This window comes from Manduca sexta, chromosome 15 (genome assembly GCF_014839805.1).
Source record: "Manduca sexta isolate Smith_Timp_Sample1 chromosome 15, JHU_Msex_v1.0, whole genome shotgun sequence".
Lineage (NCBI taxonomy): Eukaryota > Metazoa > Arthropoda > Insecta > Lepidoptera > Sphingidae > Manduca > Manduca sexta.
In genome coordinates, this window is record NC_051129.1 from 10,207,592 (window position 1) to 10,228,616 (window position 21,025).

At 37.7% G+C, this 21,025-nt stretch overlaps 1 protein-coding gene across 9 annotated transcripts in view; it reads right to left on the reverse strand.

Annotated features, from left to right (window-relative positions):
• LOC115446720 (tyrosine-protein phosphatase Lar) overlaps positions 1–21,025 on the reverse strand; it is a 401,337-nt gene that overhangs the window by 95,351 nt on the left and 284,961 nt on the right. For all 9 annotated transcript variants that reach the window (XR_005112401.1, XR_005112397.1, XR_005112400.1 and 6 more), the window contains exons 4-5: positions 6,864–6,995; positions 2,046–2,225 (exon numbers count right to left, since the gene is read on the reverse strand). Coding sequence is in view for 4 of the 9 variants with exons in the window: in XM_037438902.1 (XP_037294799.1) it covers positions 2,046–2,225; positions 6,864–6,995 (312 nt within the window). In the remaining 5 variants the exon portion in view is untranslated. The remainder of the gene's footprint in view (positions 1–2,045; positions 2,226–6,863; positions 6,996–21,025) is intronic.

Here is a 21,025-nt window from a genome sequence, read left to right on the forward strand (position 1 = left end):
CTAATATCTACTTATGTTTCAGTGATAGATACACTGGACACGCATCGTTAATCAAAACATATTTCAAATTGCAAATAACTAATATTTCCTAATCAGTAACACCGAGTTGTCTAACTAAGTGCGTTTGAACTGTGCGCTCGTTATCGGTCGCGGACGTCGTGCGGCGGTTGGTTTTAATGCTTATTTATTGAAAGTCCAGTGTCTTGGCGAGTGGAGTAACACCCGGGCGGGATCATTGTGTCAGCGGTGGGCGGCGGGCCGGCCTTTATGTCCTCCGGGGCTAGCGCCGGACTAAGATATTCGGCCGCCCCGGGCGGAGTCTTTCTTCGGCGACCTTTTTTAAGTTCCAATTGTATTTTTGCGTTAAATAAAACATGTTGACGTTCTTGCAGCTAGGGCTTATTTACCAACCCTCCTCTCCCCAATCCTTAAACCCACAGCACCCTCCCTAAGACATGACGCTCCGGCCGGCCGAGATCCCCCCCGTCCCAAAGCCGGCACTGCCCGCAGCAGTTACGTTGAGCCCTAATGAGAACTCCCGCTTGGTGAAAAATGCATTGCCGTCTTACAGTCGAATCTTGCCTAGTTCGGAGCGAGCGGATCTATGCGGGTTATTTATTTTTTTGGCCCTGAGATTTAACCGAATCTTACTTTAATTTCAGGTTCGTTTACGACTCGTGTCGTTCAGATTTTAGTTAGTTTTAGACGGTTTTTAGTTACTGCCTTATTACTGAGTCAAAAATCAATTTAGGAAACGATGAAACTAGAGCTGAATGTTCCCTTTCTTTTTTAATAGAAACAACTTTCCGAGCTGGTGTTAGAGGACCAAAAATTTATCTATGAAACTAATCAAGACAGAAAAGTAAGGTGACAAAGAGAAGGTTCATACTCAGCAGTGGATGGATACTTGTTGATTAGACAGACGCAAATAATGTTTTATATTTATTGGTACAATAAATTTATTTTCGTTTCAAATTAAACACGCAATGTATGTATTGATTCATTAAAAAGTAACAATGTACGTCTGTCCCATTAATTATCCAACATAAATATCAGTTTATTAACACGCGCCGATACAGTTTAAATCAACGAATTAAATGTTAAATACCCCCGTCAGTTATTTACGTCGAAAGAAACAATTTCAACAGATATCATGAATCATATTCTGTCGTTTATTCATTTGTTATGCAAATTATTATTGAACAGTATCGCCGAAATCTACACAAATATTATTGTTGTTAAATTAACGATGATTAACAATCGTGTCGAGTGTCAACTGTGATTATTGCATATGTGATATTATTTTATCACTCTTTGGGTTTCAGAGAATATGATGTAATCGCAAAAAAGGCAGCAAATGCTGATGGTAGGATATATATTACATCTGCCCGGATAGCGACCACCGTACAGAACGTGGTAACACCCGCCATATCGGCTCACGTAAGTGTTCGAGATCAGCCTGTCTATATCTGGTTCTAACTGACCGGCGTAATTGTGTCGACATTCTAATTGACCCATTCCACTTACCATCAGGTACAGTGGAGTCACTTTGTCGTGGCTGTATATAAAAAGTACGACATACAAATAACTAAAAAAAACTTAATCTGTTCAGAAATGATTGCCATGAAAGTAAAATTCTATTTCAATACAACCATTGAGATTATCATTGGAGCAAAACTGTCGAACTGTACTCTGCATCTCCGCCCCACGCCTCCACCCTTACGTGACACAATAATAATATCAGCTCTGTATTATATAGGATTAGGCCTTAGTCCACCACGCTGGATTAGTGCGGATTGGTAGACTTCACACACCTTCGAAATTCCTATACAGAACTTCTCGGATGTGCAGGTTTCCTCACGATGTTTTCCTTCACCGTTAAAGCGAACGATAAATTCACAAAGAATACACACATGATTTTTTAGAAAAGTCAGAGGTGTGTGCCCTTGGGATTTGAACCTACGGACATTCGTCTTGGCAGACCGTTCCACGCCCAACTAGGCTATCGCCGCTTGACGTGACACAAGCGTTAAGATATGACTTACCTTCGAATACTGTGAGCGTTGCCACAGCCGTCACGGCGTCACCGACACCGTTCTCAGCAACACATTCGTAGGTCGCGTCGTCTCGTTGCACGCGCACGGGTTCGATTCTCAGGACGGCCCCGTTCGCGCCCGGCCCGGCGGTCGCCTCCATTCCCGACACTTGGTAGCGGGTTTGCATGCCTGTTGGGGAAAAATATGTATTTTTTTTATTTATTTAGATACGACAGAGTTATAGTATAAGTTATCTGGTGCATAGTGACGTAACCAGAGACGTTCCTTTTTTTTAATGATAGCCAGAATTATGTCGCCTATATTACGCTATTGTAACATCAGAAAACGATCAAACAGCTTTGTTTAATATGTTTATATATTCTGTCAGTTTATTTTTTATTCGGTGGCAATGTGATCACACTGCACCTTATGGTAAGTGGAGTGTGGTCCAATAGAATGTCGATTAATGAGACATGATTACCCTTCGACAGTCGACCTAATTATGCCGGCCTCTTGGAATCAGTAAGTAAGTGTAAAGTGTTAGTGTGTCGCGGTCCGGGATCACCATAGACTGACACACTTACGTTGGCCTCTATGGCGGGTTATAACACCCTGTGAACGGTGGTCGTTATCTGAGCGGATATAAAATATATCCAACCACCAGTAAATGAAATAGTTTTTTTAATTTTATTTGCCCATTTACACAATACTTCAAAGACGAAACAATCTAGTAATGTCTTAGTCAGCACTTAAACTCACAACCACAAACGCAACGGGAAAAACTTAAAAATAATTGATGTTAATGTTCCAACACTGCATCTTCGCACTTTGCATTTTTCTTGCTCAAGATTGTGGTGGTAAAACAAGTGTCCGTATACTCCGGCGAATACCAACCGTAAAGCCGAAGCGATAAGGTTTAAATCGCAAGTTTTTCGAGCCGGTCGCAAGTTAGAATATGGGTCGGTTCGTGGTGCGACAGAGCTAAATCGCCGCCAGTGGTAAGTGCCAAGAAAATGTATTCCACAACAAGTGAGAATAATCGTTGTCTTCCCGCCGTCGTAAGAGTTTAAAAGGATAAAGTTTTTTCGAGTGCACTTTACGCTCGGCGGAACAGAATCGCTCTGGTGTTGCGTCGCTTGTTAAACAAATATATGCAACTCGTTTGCGGAACGTTGACACAGTTGTAAGTGTCGCGGACGTAACAATATTGTAAATCAACCCGGTTTAGATGTTTACTGGTGCGGTTGCGTTAAAAACGTACGATGCATTTCCGTTGCTTAGATCTTTGTTTTTAAGTATAAACTGCTATGAGCTCTGTGCTCTGAGCAACTTGTGGTGTACATAATATGTGTCATTATTTGATTGGCATACAGCCATTTTCAATAAACGATTTCAATCTCAATGTTCAATCTGTATCCGAGAATGAACCAATTAAAATAACCCATTTGTAAGAAGGTAAAACAAAACGTTTATTCTAATAGTTAAATTTTTGAGATAGATTGAAAAAAGCGATTGCGAGCGTTTATTAAAAATGGCGGATTCGCTGTCAGACAATACATACTTGTATTTTTATAATTAACTAAACGACTTAGTATACTTTAATATGATATCTGAACAATAATATTTCTTAGGATTTGAATTTAATATTTGATCTGTGCCCGGCACAGATGCATATATGACGTATTTATTTATTTGCACTTCATATACTAAAAAATGTACATAGGCGGACGGTGTGCATTGTGCATATTATTTCAGGGCGTGAATCGAAGCTAACACAAATACACGTATTTGATTAAAGCTAAACACCAGTCCGCAGGCTCGAGGTTTAAGTTTGTAAGAAGTTGTGAGCATCTAAGTTGGTACCAAGTTTGTCTACACTAAACCGCTTTGAATAAAACCGAAAGTCTTAAGTCAGTGAGAGAACATTTTATGTATTTTATTATACATTTATTTTAAATATCTATTTTAATACATATTAAAATAGATAATAATAAAACTTAATTTCAAATATAGTTGAAAGTATACTTGATATTAAGGTTTGTTTGTGGTTCCGCTCGCTTAAATTCCTATTCAGGGATAAAAGATGCCCAGTACAATATTTTTGGATTAAAGTAACCTATATTATTTTAGACCAAGAATAATTGTATTTGTCTATCATAACGTTGCAACGGTTGTGTGCCATTTGCTTTTTTTTATTTTATAGCAAAGGCAGGCAATAACCGCGAGATTTAGAGACTAAAGAAAGAAGTAAGAAGTTTGGGCCATCGGAAATCTCACTCAAAATACTAAAGTCAACAGCATAATGTCAATCCACATTAATTTTCATTAACACAGAGATAAGGCCTAGTTCAGCCTACTTTCTAACACCCTATCGACTTTAGTTTTAACCAGATAAAAAACCCAATATCTTATAGATACGTAAAATAATACAGTAAACAAAATCACCCGTAGAAATCAAGCCCATAGATCGGGCTCACTCAATTTTCCAATGCTCGCAATAAAAACTGCGCCAACGGACTATGATTCATAAAAAGAAAAGCTAGCATTGAAAAAAACGACCAAGTCCTGCACAGTGTACAGTACAGTACCATGTCCGTTCATAAAAACAATTATAACCGGCGCGGCAGCCCTAGGAGGCGTGGGCCGGAGACGAGCGTCATCCATCACGGCGCGGTCGGCGGGTGCGGGCTGTAGGGGGCGCGGGAGGGGCCGCGGGGGACGGCGGCTTCAGGTCGACGCGGCGACGCGTCTACTGATTGTCAATCTAGCGTGCGACGCGACGCACTGACTTTGCACGGGTGTACGTTTTATTGCTCAGTTTGTTGGAAAGTTAGCTACGTTGGGAAATGTGAAAGGGCGTCTATTCCATTGAATTAGTTGTTGAAATGGCATAGCATGAGCGTGGGTGTTTACTCGGCAGTACGACTTTACAATCTACAGGCTGTAGATATTGATGATGATTTAGGAACTTCCTGTGAAATTACAGCTAAGCCAAGGCGCTGACAATATCACTATACTAATAACATGATAATGAAGTTACTGATACCAGAGATATATTTTGCCTTTTTTTTATGTCAGTTATGTTATCAGTTACTGCTCAGCACTAGCCCATCAATGAGAAGATGAATTATCAAGCAAGCGACTTCGTAGTCGTCATTCATAAAAAAACCTCATATAGAGTGTTAGGTTTAGAATCGCATTTTCTATCCATTCAGAGCGGTACCCAGTACCTCCCTCGAATTAATGTACGTCGAAAGCCTACGTCGCTTTCGTGATGGATCGCGAAAGCCGGCCCGCGGGACAAATCGAGAATAAGCCTGATAAGTCAGATGGAATATGAAAAGCCGTAAGTGTGATGGCGGCTATCGGTCTTTCATAGTCGACGCGCACGGCTCCGTTTCCGATGACGAATGACGCTATATTTCTCATCAGCCACCCATGAAACTATTAAGGGTCGGTTCACACGTGGCGAATTTATGTGTTGCGAGTGTATAATATCATCAAGTCTTGATTGAACGTGATCATTTTAACTTCGAATTACGTGTTTTAAAAACACACCAGTGTAAGTCACGATAAATCTATACTAATAGGTATATAAAGCTCAGGAGTTTGTTTGTTTGAACGCGCTAATCTCAGGAACTAAAACAGATTTTGATTTTTTTTCACTAATACGAAGGTACATTACACCTGAGTCCTTAGGTATATAATATAATAGGTTACTTTTTATCCCGAGGAAATATAAAACGATACTTAGATCCTAGAAAAACTAAAAGAATCCACGTGAGTAGACTTCACTAATAGTCCTAAATTTCCGCTCAACGTAAGTATGTGTATTACCTTACAGAATTTAATGCAAGCCAGGCTAAATGTGATTTAGTCTAAGTCTTAAAGAAAGACAACGGTATTGTCATCGGCTATCGGTCGCGGGGATGGGGGCTTCCCCGGGACTCTGTGTGTGCGAGTGTGCGCGCAAGGCGATCCGTTTTTCGTAGCTCATTGCCCCGCGGCTTATAGACGTCATTACCGGGCCCAGATATTTATGGCCTAAAAACGTCGGCTTTACATTTCAATCAAGAATAAAAATCGACTGCGTAACGTTCGTGCTGATTCTTGCGATTTACCAAAATATTATTTCGGGTCTCGCTGATCGACGGCGGGCACACACGATCGGTTCGCCTTTTGACGTATTTGGTAACATTTTATTACGCCGCGATGTTATACGTTTATTGTGTAAGTCGTAACTTTTATTTTGTTATGTATGTTATTTTATTGCTTATCCTGTAAGACGAAATATATTTCATCGCTAAGTTATAATAATATTTATTTACCGATTATTTGATTACTTTGTATATTTCTACTCCTAAATTCTTTTTCATCGTGTATAAACATTTGAAGAGGGGCGGTTCAAGTATTGCAAGAATTTTTGTATTTTTGATTGTGATCATACGTTTATGGATATAACCGGACCAGCAAAATAAAAAACCTACTTTGGGGTATCAAATTTTGCTTATTATAAAGTTAACATTTTCAGTATGTGAATTTATTTTCATATTTTACCACAAATCGAGGTTTTTTATTTCCGTGGTCAGGCTCTAACAATAAACATTTAGAAAACTGACCCAATGTTCAAATAACTGTCACAGCCAGGTAAAGAACTAGATAAATGTAAATAGTATTTACTTATTTATAACACTTTATCAGATGACAAAGTGACTTGTATTTTGTTGACGTATAATTGATGAATAGCATTTACAAAAACGTCGTGTAACAGGCGCTTAGGATAGTGAGGATAGCGATATTAACTTGGTATAACAAATATGCACTTACTGGAGACTTTCTTGCCGTTCTTGCGCCACTGTATGTTCGGGATCGGGTCGCCTCTCGCCGCGCAGTAGAAAGCAGCGATGCCGTTAGCACGCACTTGCATGTTTCGAGGTCGGATCGTTATCTCGGGAGGGTCTGTAACACACAAAAAAATACAAATTAGTTTTTATTCATTGTCATATAAAGTCGATTCCAATATAACATAGATAAGACTTGAGAACAAGTTGACATGTGTTAAAGAAAACTGAACACCTGATAAGTCCCGATCTTAATCAAAATGGACTGTCAAAACTTTACAGTGATGAATCCCTAATGAAACTTACGCTCAAAACTCTAGCCGGATATGCGCACTCCGTAACAGGTAAGTAATCCAATAAAAAAGTTATCCCTTCGTCCGGTATGCAAATGCGCGGTGTCCCTTACACAGCGAGTGTAACTAATACGGAACGGCCGGATAAAGTTGCTAATATGAATTATGTATGCATTAAGAGCGGCATCGGTCCACTTTTACGACCACTGGAGCATTTGTTACGGTTGTTACCGCACTCAGACCATCCGATCCGATGTTGAACTATGAATACATTACGCGGACGCAGTGGCCGAATACGGTAGCATCGCGCGCGCTAATCGGCGAATGTGAACTTAATTTCTTACCCGTGAGAGTGAAGTGGGCGGAAAAGCCGTCGAGGAAGTTTGCTGTTTCGCGTGACACACGGGGGGAATTCGGCGGAAGTGTTTTCCACCAAATTAAACAGACAGAGGACGGTGACGGCGACGCGGTACATTTTCATTACGCCACGTCGAGATTAATGGCATTATCTTGTGGAAAAATGCGCACAGCAACGAAACAATTATGCGTACGGTGCGCGAATTTCGGAGTCCGCTGCGCCACCGGCATAAACGATCCGCAACTGAAATATCTAAAGGGAACCGTTAAGAGGAGAACAGTGGACCCACGCCGCGGGAGCGTTTGATTCCTCAACTAGAAAATGAAATCCCATTTAGGTAGTTGGCGAGTGCGGACGAGCGCCGCCAGCCACCGGGGGTCAGATAGCAATCGAAGCCGCATTAATAAAAGAATTTCGCTAACGTATTTTGCCAGACTGTCACATAGGAGTTAAAATATTCATGAAACGGACACCGCTGGTCGGAGACCGGATTAGAGATACCTAAAAAAGGTAGATGGTTGATATGGGCGTCGGAAACGTGGCACAATTCATACAGCGCGGGGGATGGTATACTCCCGAGTGACAGCTTGGTTGTCACCAAGCTCGGGAGTATACCATGGTCGTGACGACCCATGATTGGGTGTCCCCAATCATGGGTCGTCACAAATAAAAACGCCATCTAAATTCGCTGGGGCACGATATCTGTTGCGGCGACTTAAAGACCGACCGCTCTATGTCTAATCACGTATTGATAGTTATCATGATAGCTACGCGGATAGTTGTTTCGAACACTCACATTCGAAATTCAAATAGAATGTAGCGTGTTAAAAAAAATATGACTGTAGGTTGATTCCCTATGCTACTCGCGATAACACACCGTAAACGCGTGTTGTCAAAACAAGCTCTAAACACAAACGCGTTTCATACACGCGCCACGATGTGTAATTGAAAAATAGGTATTGTGTATGCCATACGATAGGTTGTCTATGCTTAATATTTTTATATTACGATGTGTTAATGCGTTCAGAAATCTTTCATCCCCTCAAATCCGCAAGTATCTCTTATTTTGAAAAGGCAATTTTTTGTTTGTATTCGTGATATTAAATGATGTAACTCGAATAAATCACTGCCAAACTTTATTTAATCCCATTTTTGTATATACTTAAATGTAAGAAACATGAAAGGAATATAAAAATAATTTAAAGAAATTTCTGTAGATTGTGATTGTTTTCAAACGAAAAAATATAACTTCAAAATTATTGTCAAATGTCAATGTCATTGACTTATTTACTTGATTTGTTTACTAAAGCCACATTTTAAAAATTGAATTGAATTGATATATTGAATGCTACTGAAGATTTTACACGAATGCTGTTATATGAATAATAGTAAATGCTGTTGTGCTTATGCAGTTTATGTTAAATTGGCGCTAACAACGTATATTAATAGGAATTCTACGGACCTTCCATTATAAAATTTGTTGCAAAATCGACAAGGCATTAATTCAAATTCTTTTTTTTTTATTTAGTTAAATAATGTGACGAGGATGCCGTTTACCTGATGATAAGCGATACGACCGCCCATAAACAGTTACAATGCCATGCGGAACTTTGAATTGTAAAGCACTATGTGACGTTCCACAGTAGGTTTTCAGAATGAGACAAAGATTTTAGGTCTTATAAAGTAATTACGCTAGTAACAATTTCCTCTAAACTGGTACACATCAGTGCATGGACACAGTTTAACTTGGCTATAGAAATAGACATTGCCGTAGACACCTTATAACTATTAAGACAGACACTCACATATAACAGACTTACCAACAATAATTAAAATAAGTGTATATTGCCTATTAAACGTTATTTTTAAAAATTTATAGCTCTATTACCTAGTAACTTCTATTTGCCGCTCAACTGGCATTAATCTTTTTGGAATAAAAAGTACTCTATTCAATCCACAGCTCACTGTCTGAGTACCATATTTCATACACATTCATTTAGTTATTAAGGTGAAACTGATTAATTAACAAACATTCAAACTCATGTATAGAAATTTTACTTAAGTATATTATGTTATCTTAGACTGAACAACAAATAAAAAATAAAACAAAAATAATGTGTTGTTAAATCTGAGTATATTTTACTATTATTTATTTGGAATATCTTGCATTACATTCACTATCCTGTAAAAGAAATTATTTTATTATTACATTTGATATTATCAGTTTTGTTAACATTAGTATTCAATGTAAGATGCCTTTGGTCTCCTAAAATAAAAAGGAAGTGTTTGTACAAACAATTTTAGATTTAACATGATTACATACTTTTGTTTGTAATTGTGTAAAATTATTGGGATTACCTACATGAAATTTTTGTTTTGTTTCCCTGGATCGATATTCACATTTAGAAGATTTTGATATTTAATTTAAAGCTGGCTAAGCCCTTGATTAAGACCTCTACCAATTACTTATAACAACAATAATGTATAACTAGTAAAAATTTCTTCAATAATCTTTATTGTTATCAAACTTTATAGGTACAAAACTTTCACCACAAAGAAACTACATAGTATTAATTGTAATGTACATAATTAAGAAAACATTGTTTAAAAAGATACCTTCATTAGTGTTTTATATTTGTTTGGCCTATCTATTTACTAATAGAAATATTACATCGAAGTAATAAAAATAAACTTGATTGACCTCAATTGTTGTCAAAAGTCGGGTTGCCAGTAGTAAAGTAGCTTATTTTTCACCGCTGAGCCCATAACACAAATTTGACTATCAAGATACAAAAACATAGGTTTGAATATTAATTCGATCATTTAGGATTTATGTTTGTTTTGTTTCTGATAAGGTAGAATATTATATTTGAGTTTTCACGATGTAAAGAGGATACTATCGTCAATAGAAATTATACAGTCGTTGTATCTAAATAATTAATTTGTCTAAACGCGCATAGACGCGCTGGATTGCCGCACGTTATTTTGACAATTCGTAACATGCCCGTAAGGCGGATGTGTCACACCTCATCGTGTTCATGAAATGTCAAATTAGCATCCAGAATACTCTTACACAGTCATAACACGAAGTTAACGAAACACGCCGTGTTACAAGTTCGACATTGTCGTAGAGAATCATGCCCCTGATATGTTTATTCTTCAACGGACGCGTGGTGACCCGTCACGTTTTATGTGTACGCGGGATTGAAGCGGGTTTCGGAACGTGCCAACGCACGTACTCAACGGCAACCATTTTTTTTCAGTTCGTCATTCGCGTCAACCGCGTCGGATTAAATTACAAGCAGTCTAGACCCGGTATGTGGTTTTAAAAAATAATTTCGACTCTATTGAATGCGAGTTGAAAGCGGCACGCACGATTACTATCTCAAAGTGTTATTAATACTTTTAGTCTTATAGCATGGTTCTTATAATCAATAAGAGACGAGTGAAAATCATTTGTAAACTTGACAAGGTGATGTCGAACTGAAATAACGCCACGAAGCGAATTATAGCGATCAATTAATGTTGACTATTCATTAGTCAGCGGTGCGAAATCGTTTGGTGTCGAATCAACTGTTTCACAGTCAATGGTGTCGGCTTTGTATTTGCTATATCGGCTGTTAAATTCCAACAATAAATGAGAAATATTTACAAGTCTGTTCACACTGTTGAAAACAACAGATATTTCACGGGATCGTGAATCAATTTATCTTTGTACCTTATTGTCTGTTGAAAGAATAAATAGGCAGTTTTGTAAGAAGCTTTTTATAATTGAAAGCACTTCGAGCTTCTTACAAATGAGGAGTAAGAAAACTACATAACAAAAATACTATGTAGCGTGTCTAGTCTATTGATTACTTAGGTTAGTATAATCGAAGAAAACCCGGTTCCTAACAAGGCCCTCATGTATATTTTTGGTATTTTTGTGTTCTAGTACAAAAATATACTACGATTTTTGGTAGATATTTTATTTTAAAATTTCATAATATGCTGCAATTTAATCGAAGATTTTTTCGTGAAACAATTTTATATTTAAAAATTATTCCTTCATAATATATGAAAACGCCACTTACTAGTTTTAAACAATGCATCTGAAATTTGAACTTTGGTACATTAAAAATCTTCCGACAACTGAAACATGTGTATCAAACAATTTAGACCCTTCACACGCTCAATTAAGTTTGATAATCGATTTCCATTTTTCCCCACGAGTAGACAACGAATAACCTCTGGATATACATTTTTCATCCGATATTAATACATCCGATAATCGATTTATACAAACGTCGAATTTAATTTTATTGTTGGGGACACATTTCATTACGTTGTCCAATACAGTTAATCGAAATGTGCATACGCCGTTCGGACGTGCGCTCTATATCCGCATATCCGAATATCCGCGTATATATCCGTATAGACAATTTATGACAATAATCTGAACGTATTCGGCCGTAACCGGTTTTGTCCGCGCGCCGAATAGAAGTGTGTTGCTATTTAAACTGTACGAAATTTATTGTATCGGAAAGAGAATTTAATTTGCATAATACCGTCGGCAAATGTGGCGCGACCTAATCAGCGGGGAGCGGCGGATAAAAGGCTTTTTAATTTATTTTTGCGTATATTTACATATACGTTCAGGGATAGATTAAGACCTTTCGCTAAATTCCTGTATGTTTATTTTTGCCCGTTGCAAACGATTTAAAATGTATGAACAGTTCAAGCATTATACTGTATGGCCTATTGAAATAAATATGAACAAGTTTACATTTAAAATGTTCTTGAGTTAAATCAATGTCGCTTTAAAGTTAAGTAGCGGAGGAAATATGTAGACGTAGAATATTTGTGCACTAGAAAATGCCAGATCCACAACGAACAACAACCTGTGATACAATTACCTGGAACAGCCAAATCATCGCAACCTGCAACAGAACAACACACTGCAACTTACGTGTGAGATAACGTATGAATATGTGTCCGCTGTTATTCGCCGTAGGTTTCGCCTCCGTCACTACCTCCGGCATTTGAGGAACTTCGGAAAAATTAGGGATCTCCCCTATATCTGGTATCTCTTGTATCTCGGGTATCTCTTGCGTTTTTATGTCTGGCAGCTCCGAGAGTTCTGGCAACTCTGGCTCTTCTATTTCTGGTATCTCTGGCAGGCCAGGCACGTCTGGTATGTCAGATATGCCAGGAATGTCCGGTATCTGTGATATGTCTGGTATTTCTTGTATCTCTGGTGTGTCTGGAATCTCCGGAGGCGACTCGGTATCTTCTGTTTCTTCGTCTGATTGAAAAGAATTATCGTTTTGACGCGCGGCGGTTGTCGTATTTTTGTGTTTTTATTTTTATTGCGGTTGTGAAATGTTTGTTTTTAAAACAATATTATAAACAAATATATATAACGCTTATCCACATATACAATACACTTCACTAAAATAAAATTATAACTATTGTTTAGATTTTTTGATATACAATCGATGACAAAAGTATAAAGGCATATTCGTTCAAAATTATATACATTCAAATATGTGACTTATGTCACTTTAAAAATATTTTATTTCAAAACATTACAAATACAAGATAAAATTTAAACTATCGTCGACGGCTTAAAGCATGAAATAAGAATTATCGCATTTTCATATACTATCCGTATCGAGTAAGGTAACGTTTACGTATTTCTCGATTAGCATACATTTAAGTTTACCTTCACTATGGTTACGTTATTTACGATTCGAAGTTTACACTCGCAATGATTTTTTTTTTAATAATTATTAAAGTAGATTCGTCATACTTTTACGACAATGTGGATCCGTACACCTGCCTTTATAGGAGCTTACTCACTTTTCATGTTTTTAAAATATTTTTTAACAACACCATAACCTCTGCTGACGTAGGAGCCGACAACAAACTATTTACATTACCTACATTGATACCTAAAGTATGAGGTCCACTACGCACACAGCGTGCAATGTTCACACTGCCATAGTTCAGTTCTAAATACGCTCGCGTTGCGCTGTTCAAATTTCCATACAAAAATTTACTTAAACCATTACGTTAACGATACGATAACGCGTTAATTCGTACCGGGGGGTACAGAAATGACCAGAAGGTCGATTACATCCTAAAAAAACATGGCAAGTTAAATAAAAACGCGAAGTGCCACGTTTGCCTTCGAAAGATACAATACCTTTTATTGTATAACAGAGACGCTTGCAAATAAGGTACAGTCTTTTATTACGAGGAAACTTAAGACGTTGTCTCGGATTCCATTCCTCTCTTTCATTGTTGTGACTTCAAGACTTGTTCTGAATACAAAACTATAACAGTGTGATGTAGTTTTATTGGTTTTATGATGGCGCAGATTATAAAATCGTGAAGTATTTTATTAGATAACCAGTTTGGGAACTAAGCGAGTGTTTTGACTGAGGAAAATGTTTTGTTTGTGAGCTCTTATTATCCATATTAGGCTGAAATGGTTGGGTTTGTGTGTGGCGTGACCAAGTAGGAATTAAGTCAGCCCATTCCGCACTAAAATCCTCTGTGTGCCTCTGATATAGAAATTTCATATTCATGTTTTTCTCAAAATAAATAAAGTTCAAAATATTTACGTCTTTTTTTGTTTGTGTTAATATATTCATTCTGTCAAATAACATATAGAATTATGTATTAAGGCAAACAAAAAAAGTTTGATGGGACAAAAGTCGTATCTAAGTATATTTCGTAAAAACTATTTCGTCACGTACATTTATTTTGAGAAATACTTACTCATTTAAACTTCAATGGCAAAATGTAGTCAACCACACATCCCGTTGGAAGGTAGATATATCCGGCGTTGTTAGTGTGAGTTTTTATACGCGCCGGCTGTGGCAGTAATTATACGTTAATATTTTGCCGCTGGATATATTCTGCTTGTTACGCCACAATCACGTCAATACTGTGACGGACACGCGCGTGATGAGTTATTGTGGTTTTAAATTACTTATAATGACAGTTTTCTTCTGTTTTCGCGGGAAAGGAGGACTACTACTGACGCTCAGTGGCACGGGCTATGTCATGGTTACCTGTCTTATAACCAGCATTAAATTGCCCAGAGATGTAAAACATCCGACGAAGTCTCTAACACTATATGCGCCCTACACCGACATATTAGTTAATACTTGACTGCCTTGGTGGCTTAGTTGTAATGCGTACGCGGTACGAACACGACTATCGCGGTGAGGTTGGGACTGAATCTCGGGTCGGGGTAAAATTAATTGTGACTGTATTTTTCCATCTTAAAAATTACTCAATCGCAGCTCGAAGTCGTCGGTGTGATACCCCCGTGCCTCGAAAAGTACAGCCGTTGGTTCTGCGCTTGATCTTTGTCCAGTCATGTCGGATTACCTTCTCACTAGTCTATGAGAGTGAAAGGACAGACAGTGCCTGTGTATTGCGCACACACTTGTGAACTATAATATCTCCTACATACCTGGTTGATCTCCACTGAGATTGGCCGCTGCGGACAAAATTAGGCTAGAAGGGATTCACTAACGAAAAACCCGCAAAGTCCATTCATAAAACCTCGCCAGTCTTCAAATCTACTCCTCTAGTTTATTAAAAGTCACTCTGTATTACCAACAAACTTGCTGGTATGTACAACAAAATCCGCAGACGACATAAAAGTAGAAAAAAAGCCATTGGAAGATTAGCGAGCGAGCAATTTTCTGTTATTACACAGAAACTTAAGATCTCTTGGACGCACTTGGGCCTGTTATTGGTTTGTCTGTATTCAATGCTTATTTATGAAATAGCTTATTAAACAACAGTTATATATTTTATATGTGTTTTAAAGAACATATTAAGGTGTATGTTATGGTTGTGTTTAGCTATGGGTGGCGGACAAATGACTCGATAGCTCATTTCGACCCAGTTCTATGTGTAAAAAACACATTAATATTGTATTATGCAAGTATTAAGTGATATGATTCACTAGCAGCACATATCTAATACAAGGTTTCTTCCAAAAGAATTACCCACTACAATTGCATGTAATATTTTTTATTTGAACACACAAACAATTCTCATTATTTACATAAATCCCGTCAGCTCCTAAAATCGATTTCACATATCATTCGATATCCAACTTCGAGTAAATCGTAAAGAGATACCGTTCCGTCTCACTTCATCCGCCAACAATATGTACGATGCAATAAATCATCCACTGTTATTGCTGGCAAGAAAAAAAAATAGACGGGCCGATATCTCGATGCGGCCGGTATCGATACAATAAATAAACATCGATTATTGAAAGATTTATGTCTTAGGTCTGTCAGACGTGTGTAGTTCGGCCATTACTCATACAAAGTTATTGTGTACGCAGACACGATAAAATTGTACAATGGTTTTGTGCGTTTTTTTGTACGTATTGCTTCCGTCTGCTGCAAGGTGGGATTCCTTTTGAATTTTTATTGTAGTCCGCGCTCAAAGTGCCGTAATACGTCCATTATTCGCAGACAAGTCTCGTTTAAACTGTTACGCGAATACAGATGGGTATTTAACTGTTATATTTAAAAATGAACGTTAAAAATTTAATGGCAATACGCTTTTGACATTAGTCATTTGGTTAATGTTTTAAATGCTTTTAAGAATGAATAGTAATTATACGTAGTTATTATTCTATACTGTGGTAAAATGATTCATAATATAATAATACCACTATCGGCCCTGCATTATATGTAGCTACTGCTGGCCTCGGGCCTCCTCTAATATTAAGAGGGATTAGGCCTTAATCCACTATCTTGCTTAGAGCACATTGGCAGACTTCACATATCATAAAAATTTCTTATAGAGAACTTTTCAGGTATGTAAGTTTCATCAGGATATTCTTGTATAATTGGAAATTAAGCGATAATTCCCAAAGAATACCCACATAACTTTAGAAAAGTCAGAGGTGCGTTTGGACTTTAAACCTGCGGACATTCGCGACAGCAGTCCGTTCTACTCCCAACTAGGCTATCGCCGCCACAAAATGATTTTATGTTCATAAAATAAACAACATTATTATCTATTAAACTGCATCCCGATCTCTACAAACATCAGCACGCATCTTTCATAAAAAGTAAACCCAACTCTACCCCACGGCATACAAAAACTCTCTATAGACAAAATTTAAAGAAAACCACCTCATTCAGCCTCTAAGTCGCCTTTACAAGCGCATTTAAATGCAATCCGTCAGAGGAATAGAGCAACTTAAGACCGGCACGAGTGGCGCGGTAACCACTTACAATTTCACCCGGCGACACTCGCTTGAATGTCACTAATGAATGGCGGCGTTGCGGACAAAAAGGTTAAAAATAAACAAGGAACTTAAAAATGGGCACAAAACAAAGCTTGCTCGCTTCAAAAGAGACCGGTGTGGGAAAAAAAATAGAAAGGAAATACGAAAATCAGCCGCGCGGAGACGAAACGCAACAACACTGGATGCGGTTGTTAGCCTCTTGTTAAATGAACGGGATCGCGGGATTATACGGGATTGTAATCCCGAGATCGTAATGGGATGTATCCCATCTGGAGCGTCTAATGTCGCGTGCTGTTACTGACGGATTCATTTATGCAAATAAAACTTTTTAGATGTGCTCAGTTTTGGATTTGCCTTCTCCGTTTGTTCTTTAGTTTCATTGTTCAGATTGAAACCAATTAGTGACGGTGAGTGTTTCTTCTTAATAGTACATTTTAAAGACAAAACTCTTGTAATTAGATGGAATCCTTGCTACGTAAAAGAATATTAAAGGAATGAATTGAGTTTGCTCAATTGTAATAGTTTAATTTCGTTTTAACCCCTGTGCATTCTGCATGAAAGAATCATTATTTTACCAAAAATAATTCGAAATGAACAGAATATAGTACCTACAGTAGCCAATAAAACAATTGCATCAATAAATTATGGTGCGAAGAAAAATCTATAGGTACATAAGTACACACAGAGAGGAAAAATAACTAGTGGTATTTAGAAATAAAAAATAAACGCGTGCAAAATATGCATTATATAAAACTGATAATGCAAATTTCTAAATCACGCCTTATCACACCGTCTATAGAATATCAAAACAAAATTATACTTCCACATCACCTTCCATATTCAGGACATATTGTTACTAACCAAACCCAAAATGAGTAAAAATTCAACACGCGCACTTCAATTTACATATTAACATCCCTCACCCAAAGCCACTTGAGCGATACAATTAAAAAGATCGATGCATAATGCTTGACGTATCGCGCGCGAATAAAGCCGCGTTCACATCGACGTCAGATCGTCAGAGGAGCACGCGATAGCGATATTTCATTGAAACGTGCCGCAGCGATATGTGAATAAATCGCTTTTCTATCGCTCTTGGGAATTTATCGAGCGTTCGGCGGTTAATAGCTTACATTAAACATGATTCGCGCCCGCTCCCGCGAGCGTCATGTCTCGTTGTCTGCTTAATGCGTGAAATCACATTCGAAACACATTTGAAAAGGGTCGCATGTTTCCTTTGACCTTGAACGTAAAGAAAAAAGGTGAACTCGTAAAGTTTTGTTAAGTGTAATGAATTAGCCACTTACACGCATAAAATATACTAAACAAGGTCAATTTAAAGCATTAAAGTACAATAAAATGGTAGTTTCAAGTTTAGAAAAAAATCCGAAAGTATTGTTTTTTACTTTAAAATAATATAAAATAGGCTACAAAAAAAATGCTGTACATAAAGTGTTCTTACCTAAAACCCAAGGCAATGTTAATATGAACATTAGTTTCAAGAGCTCAAGCGAAAACCAAACACGATATATCATCCAACTCTAATACTTAGGAAAACAATAGAAACATAATATATTTTTCAATGTCCACCAGTGAAAGGAGAGCGGGGCCGAGTCGAATGGAAAAACCATCGTCGGCAGTTAATGGCCCCTAAGGAAGTCTCTATTAGTTTCATACTATCCCCAGATTTATGACTCAATCTTTCATCTCATGTATGAAACATGGCAGTTTATAGTATCCGGAATGGGATACGCTTTTCCTATACCGTACATTGTGAGCGGCTACTGAACATATTACCGCATACAATTTATATACTATGTCGACGGATATTGGCTGTATTGTAATACTATGCATAGATTGGAGATCAGTTTCAAGTAATATCGTTTTTGATTGGTGCGATATGTTAGCTTTTGATCGCGGCTTCGCTTGTGAAAAGTTATGATTCCTTGGGGTTAGCATGGAACATTCTCGTAGTAGTAATTCTAAGTACAAAAATAATATTCTCCAAAATTCCTACATTGCACATTAAAACTAACCAAATGTTTATAAAACGTTTCATCTTTCACATCTAAAATTGCGTCCACTAAATTTCTAGTTACGAACCTTTTAATTAAGGCTTACCAAAATAAATAAATGGCACACAAAAACCGCATCCACAAGCGCTAATTAAGGCATAAACGCAAGCCCGTGGATGTCTAACATTCGCCTCTCTTTGACTAAACTGCGCAGTGTACACCCGCCGTAACTACGCTACAATCTCTTAACTATTTACTGCAATTTCACTCTATCACGGTAATGATTTACTTTGAACATTCATAAAGTACGGAGCGCTCGAAAATTAACACAATATAGCGAAAGAGGAACTAACAAACTTCACTGGAAATCCTTTGATAGTTTAGTGGATAAAATGAAGGGAAAAAATGGGAACAAGCAAATGTTTATACACAACAGTGCAAAGTTAAAGAGTGAAGGTAGAATGTTGAAATTCAGTTCATTAAGTTTATAGCAGAAAGACCGAGGCTGCACTCCGGCCGAAGAGCACTCGGGGAGCGGTGGTTTTATGGGTTATAAACGTGGGTCGAGCGTGGGCCGCGTGCATTGCCACGTTAATGCACTTGCCCGTGTGATTTTGTGGGGAATTTTGATGACGTAACTCGTGAGCGCTCCGGCTCGAGAATGTTAGCACGTTATTAAAATTAAGTAAGACATGTCGGCGGCGCCCTCGCGCGATCACTGCGGACGGGAGCGTCTTTAGCATAGTTACGCAAGTTCCCCGAGAGAACTAAGTATTCGCCTATTACTCAACTTCACCTTATTTAACGTCTGAGTATACAAATGTAAGTATTTTATGCATTCTACTTCATAATGCAGAATACATTGTGCTCTCGCTTTATGAGACAGAGTTTGGATGGTAAGTAACCGCGTTAGTTTGACGTTTCTTCAGCGAAAATAATTTGCATTATAATAATAACATCGCGGCCAGGCAAGACCTTTAGATTACAACATCATATAACCTATGGGTTTATAATAATAACGTATATAAAATATTATAAATATCACATTTGACGAATATGCCTTCATTCAACCTTAACCTAAATTACACTTAAAATCTATACAATAGAAACCATCGAAACGGAACTGACGAATTCACATTTTCACGAAATATTTAACCGCCGAACGTGCGGGCAATATAACACAGTGAAAAATCTTTATGAACAAACATAAAACGTGTTTGGAAATAAATGAACGAAAGAAAAAAAACTGACTCCTTCAGGTATTCCGGTAACACATCCAACTAAAGGACTATGGCGGCAATAAAAACAATGTTATGTTCCCGAGACGAGTGATGGCGCATACAAGGTGCTCCCGCACTTTATAAACGTTACACACGGACGTGGTGGACGGACAATTGAACGACTGATTAAGAGTAGAGTCTCTTATAATTTTGAGAATTATATATAAAAACAAAGATCTCGTAAGTCAATAAAATTTATTACGAACATGCAGTTTGCTCGTTAATTAAAAATACAAGCCCTTGACCCACTTCAAAACAAGTATGGTTTCATAATTATTTTAATTTACTATATTATCAAAATGTTCATCCAAAATTACAATAATCATATCAATGTTAAATTTATTAAACATAGCTCCAATTCATTATGTCCCAAGCAAAATAAAACACATATCTATCATCTTAAAATACAATTAAAACCACGGAGAACATTTCATCCTTCAACCGTGCTAATAACATTATGTGACATCAGTACAACAGTACAAAACTTCCAAAACCGGAGACATTTAAGTTACCTTAAATATATCCAATTAGAAGTTTGGATAACCTTATTATTCCTCTCGCGGGAGTTTATTAATCATTCATTGTTCACGTAACGTTTCTGAAAAGTGTGACGTCATAATTAGAGTTGGCTCAGAAGTCGTCCAAACTTCTTACACGTGTGTATCGCGGTATGAAATTCTACGCGATATAGCACATAGACTATGAATATGCTGCACATAGCAGGCGTAAAGGCGTGACAAGATTTTCTTCTTAACATAAACAATATTACGGGGAAATCTTCTATTCAACGCGTACATTCAGAGAAAAAAGTCGCAAGTAATGATCGCGTGCGTACTCTCGGTGATTTTTAATGACACACTTATTTTTGTTATAGTACACACACCACCAGGGCAACCACTTTTCGCCAGGGTGTCCTGTACCATGA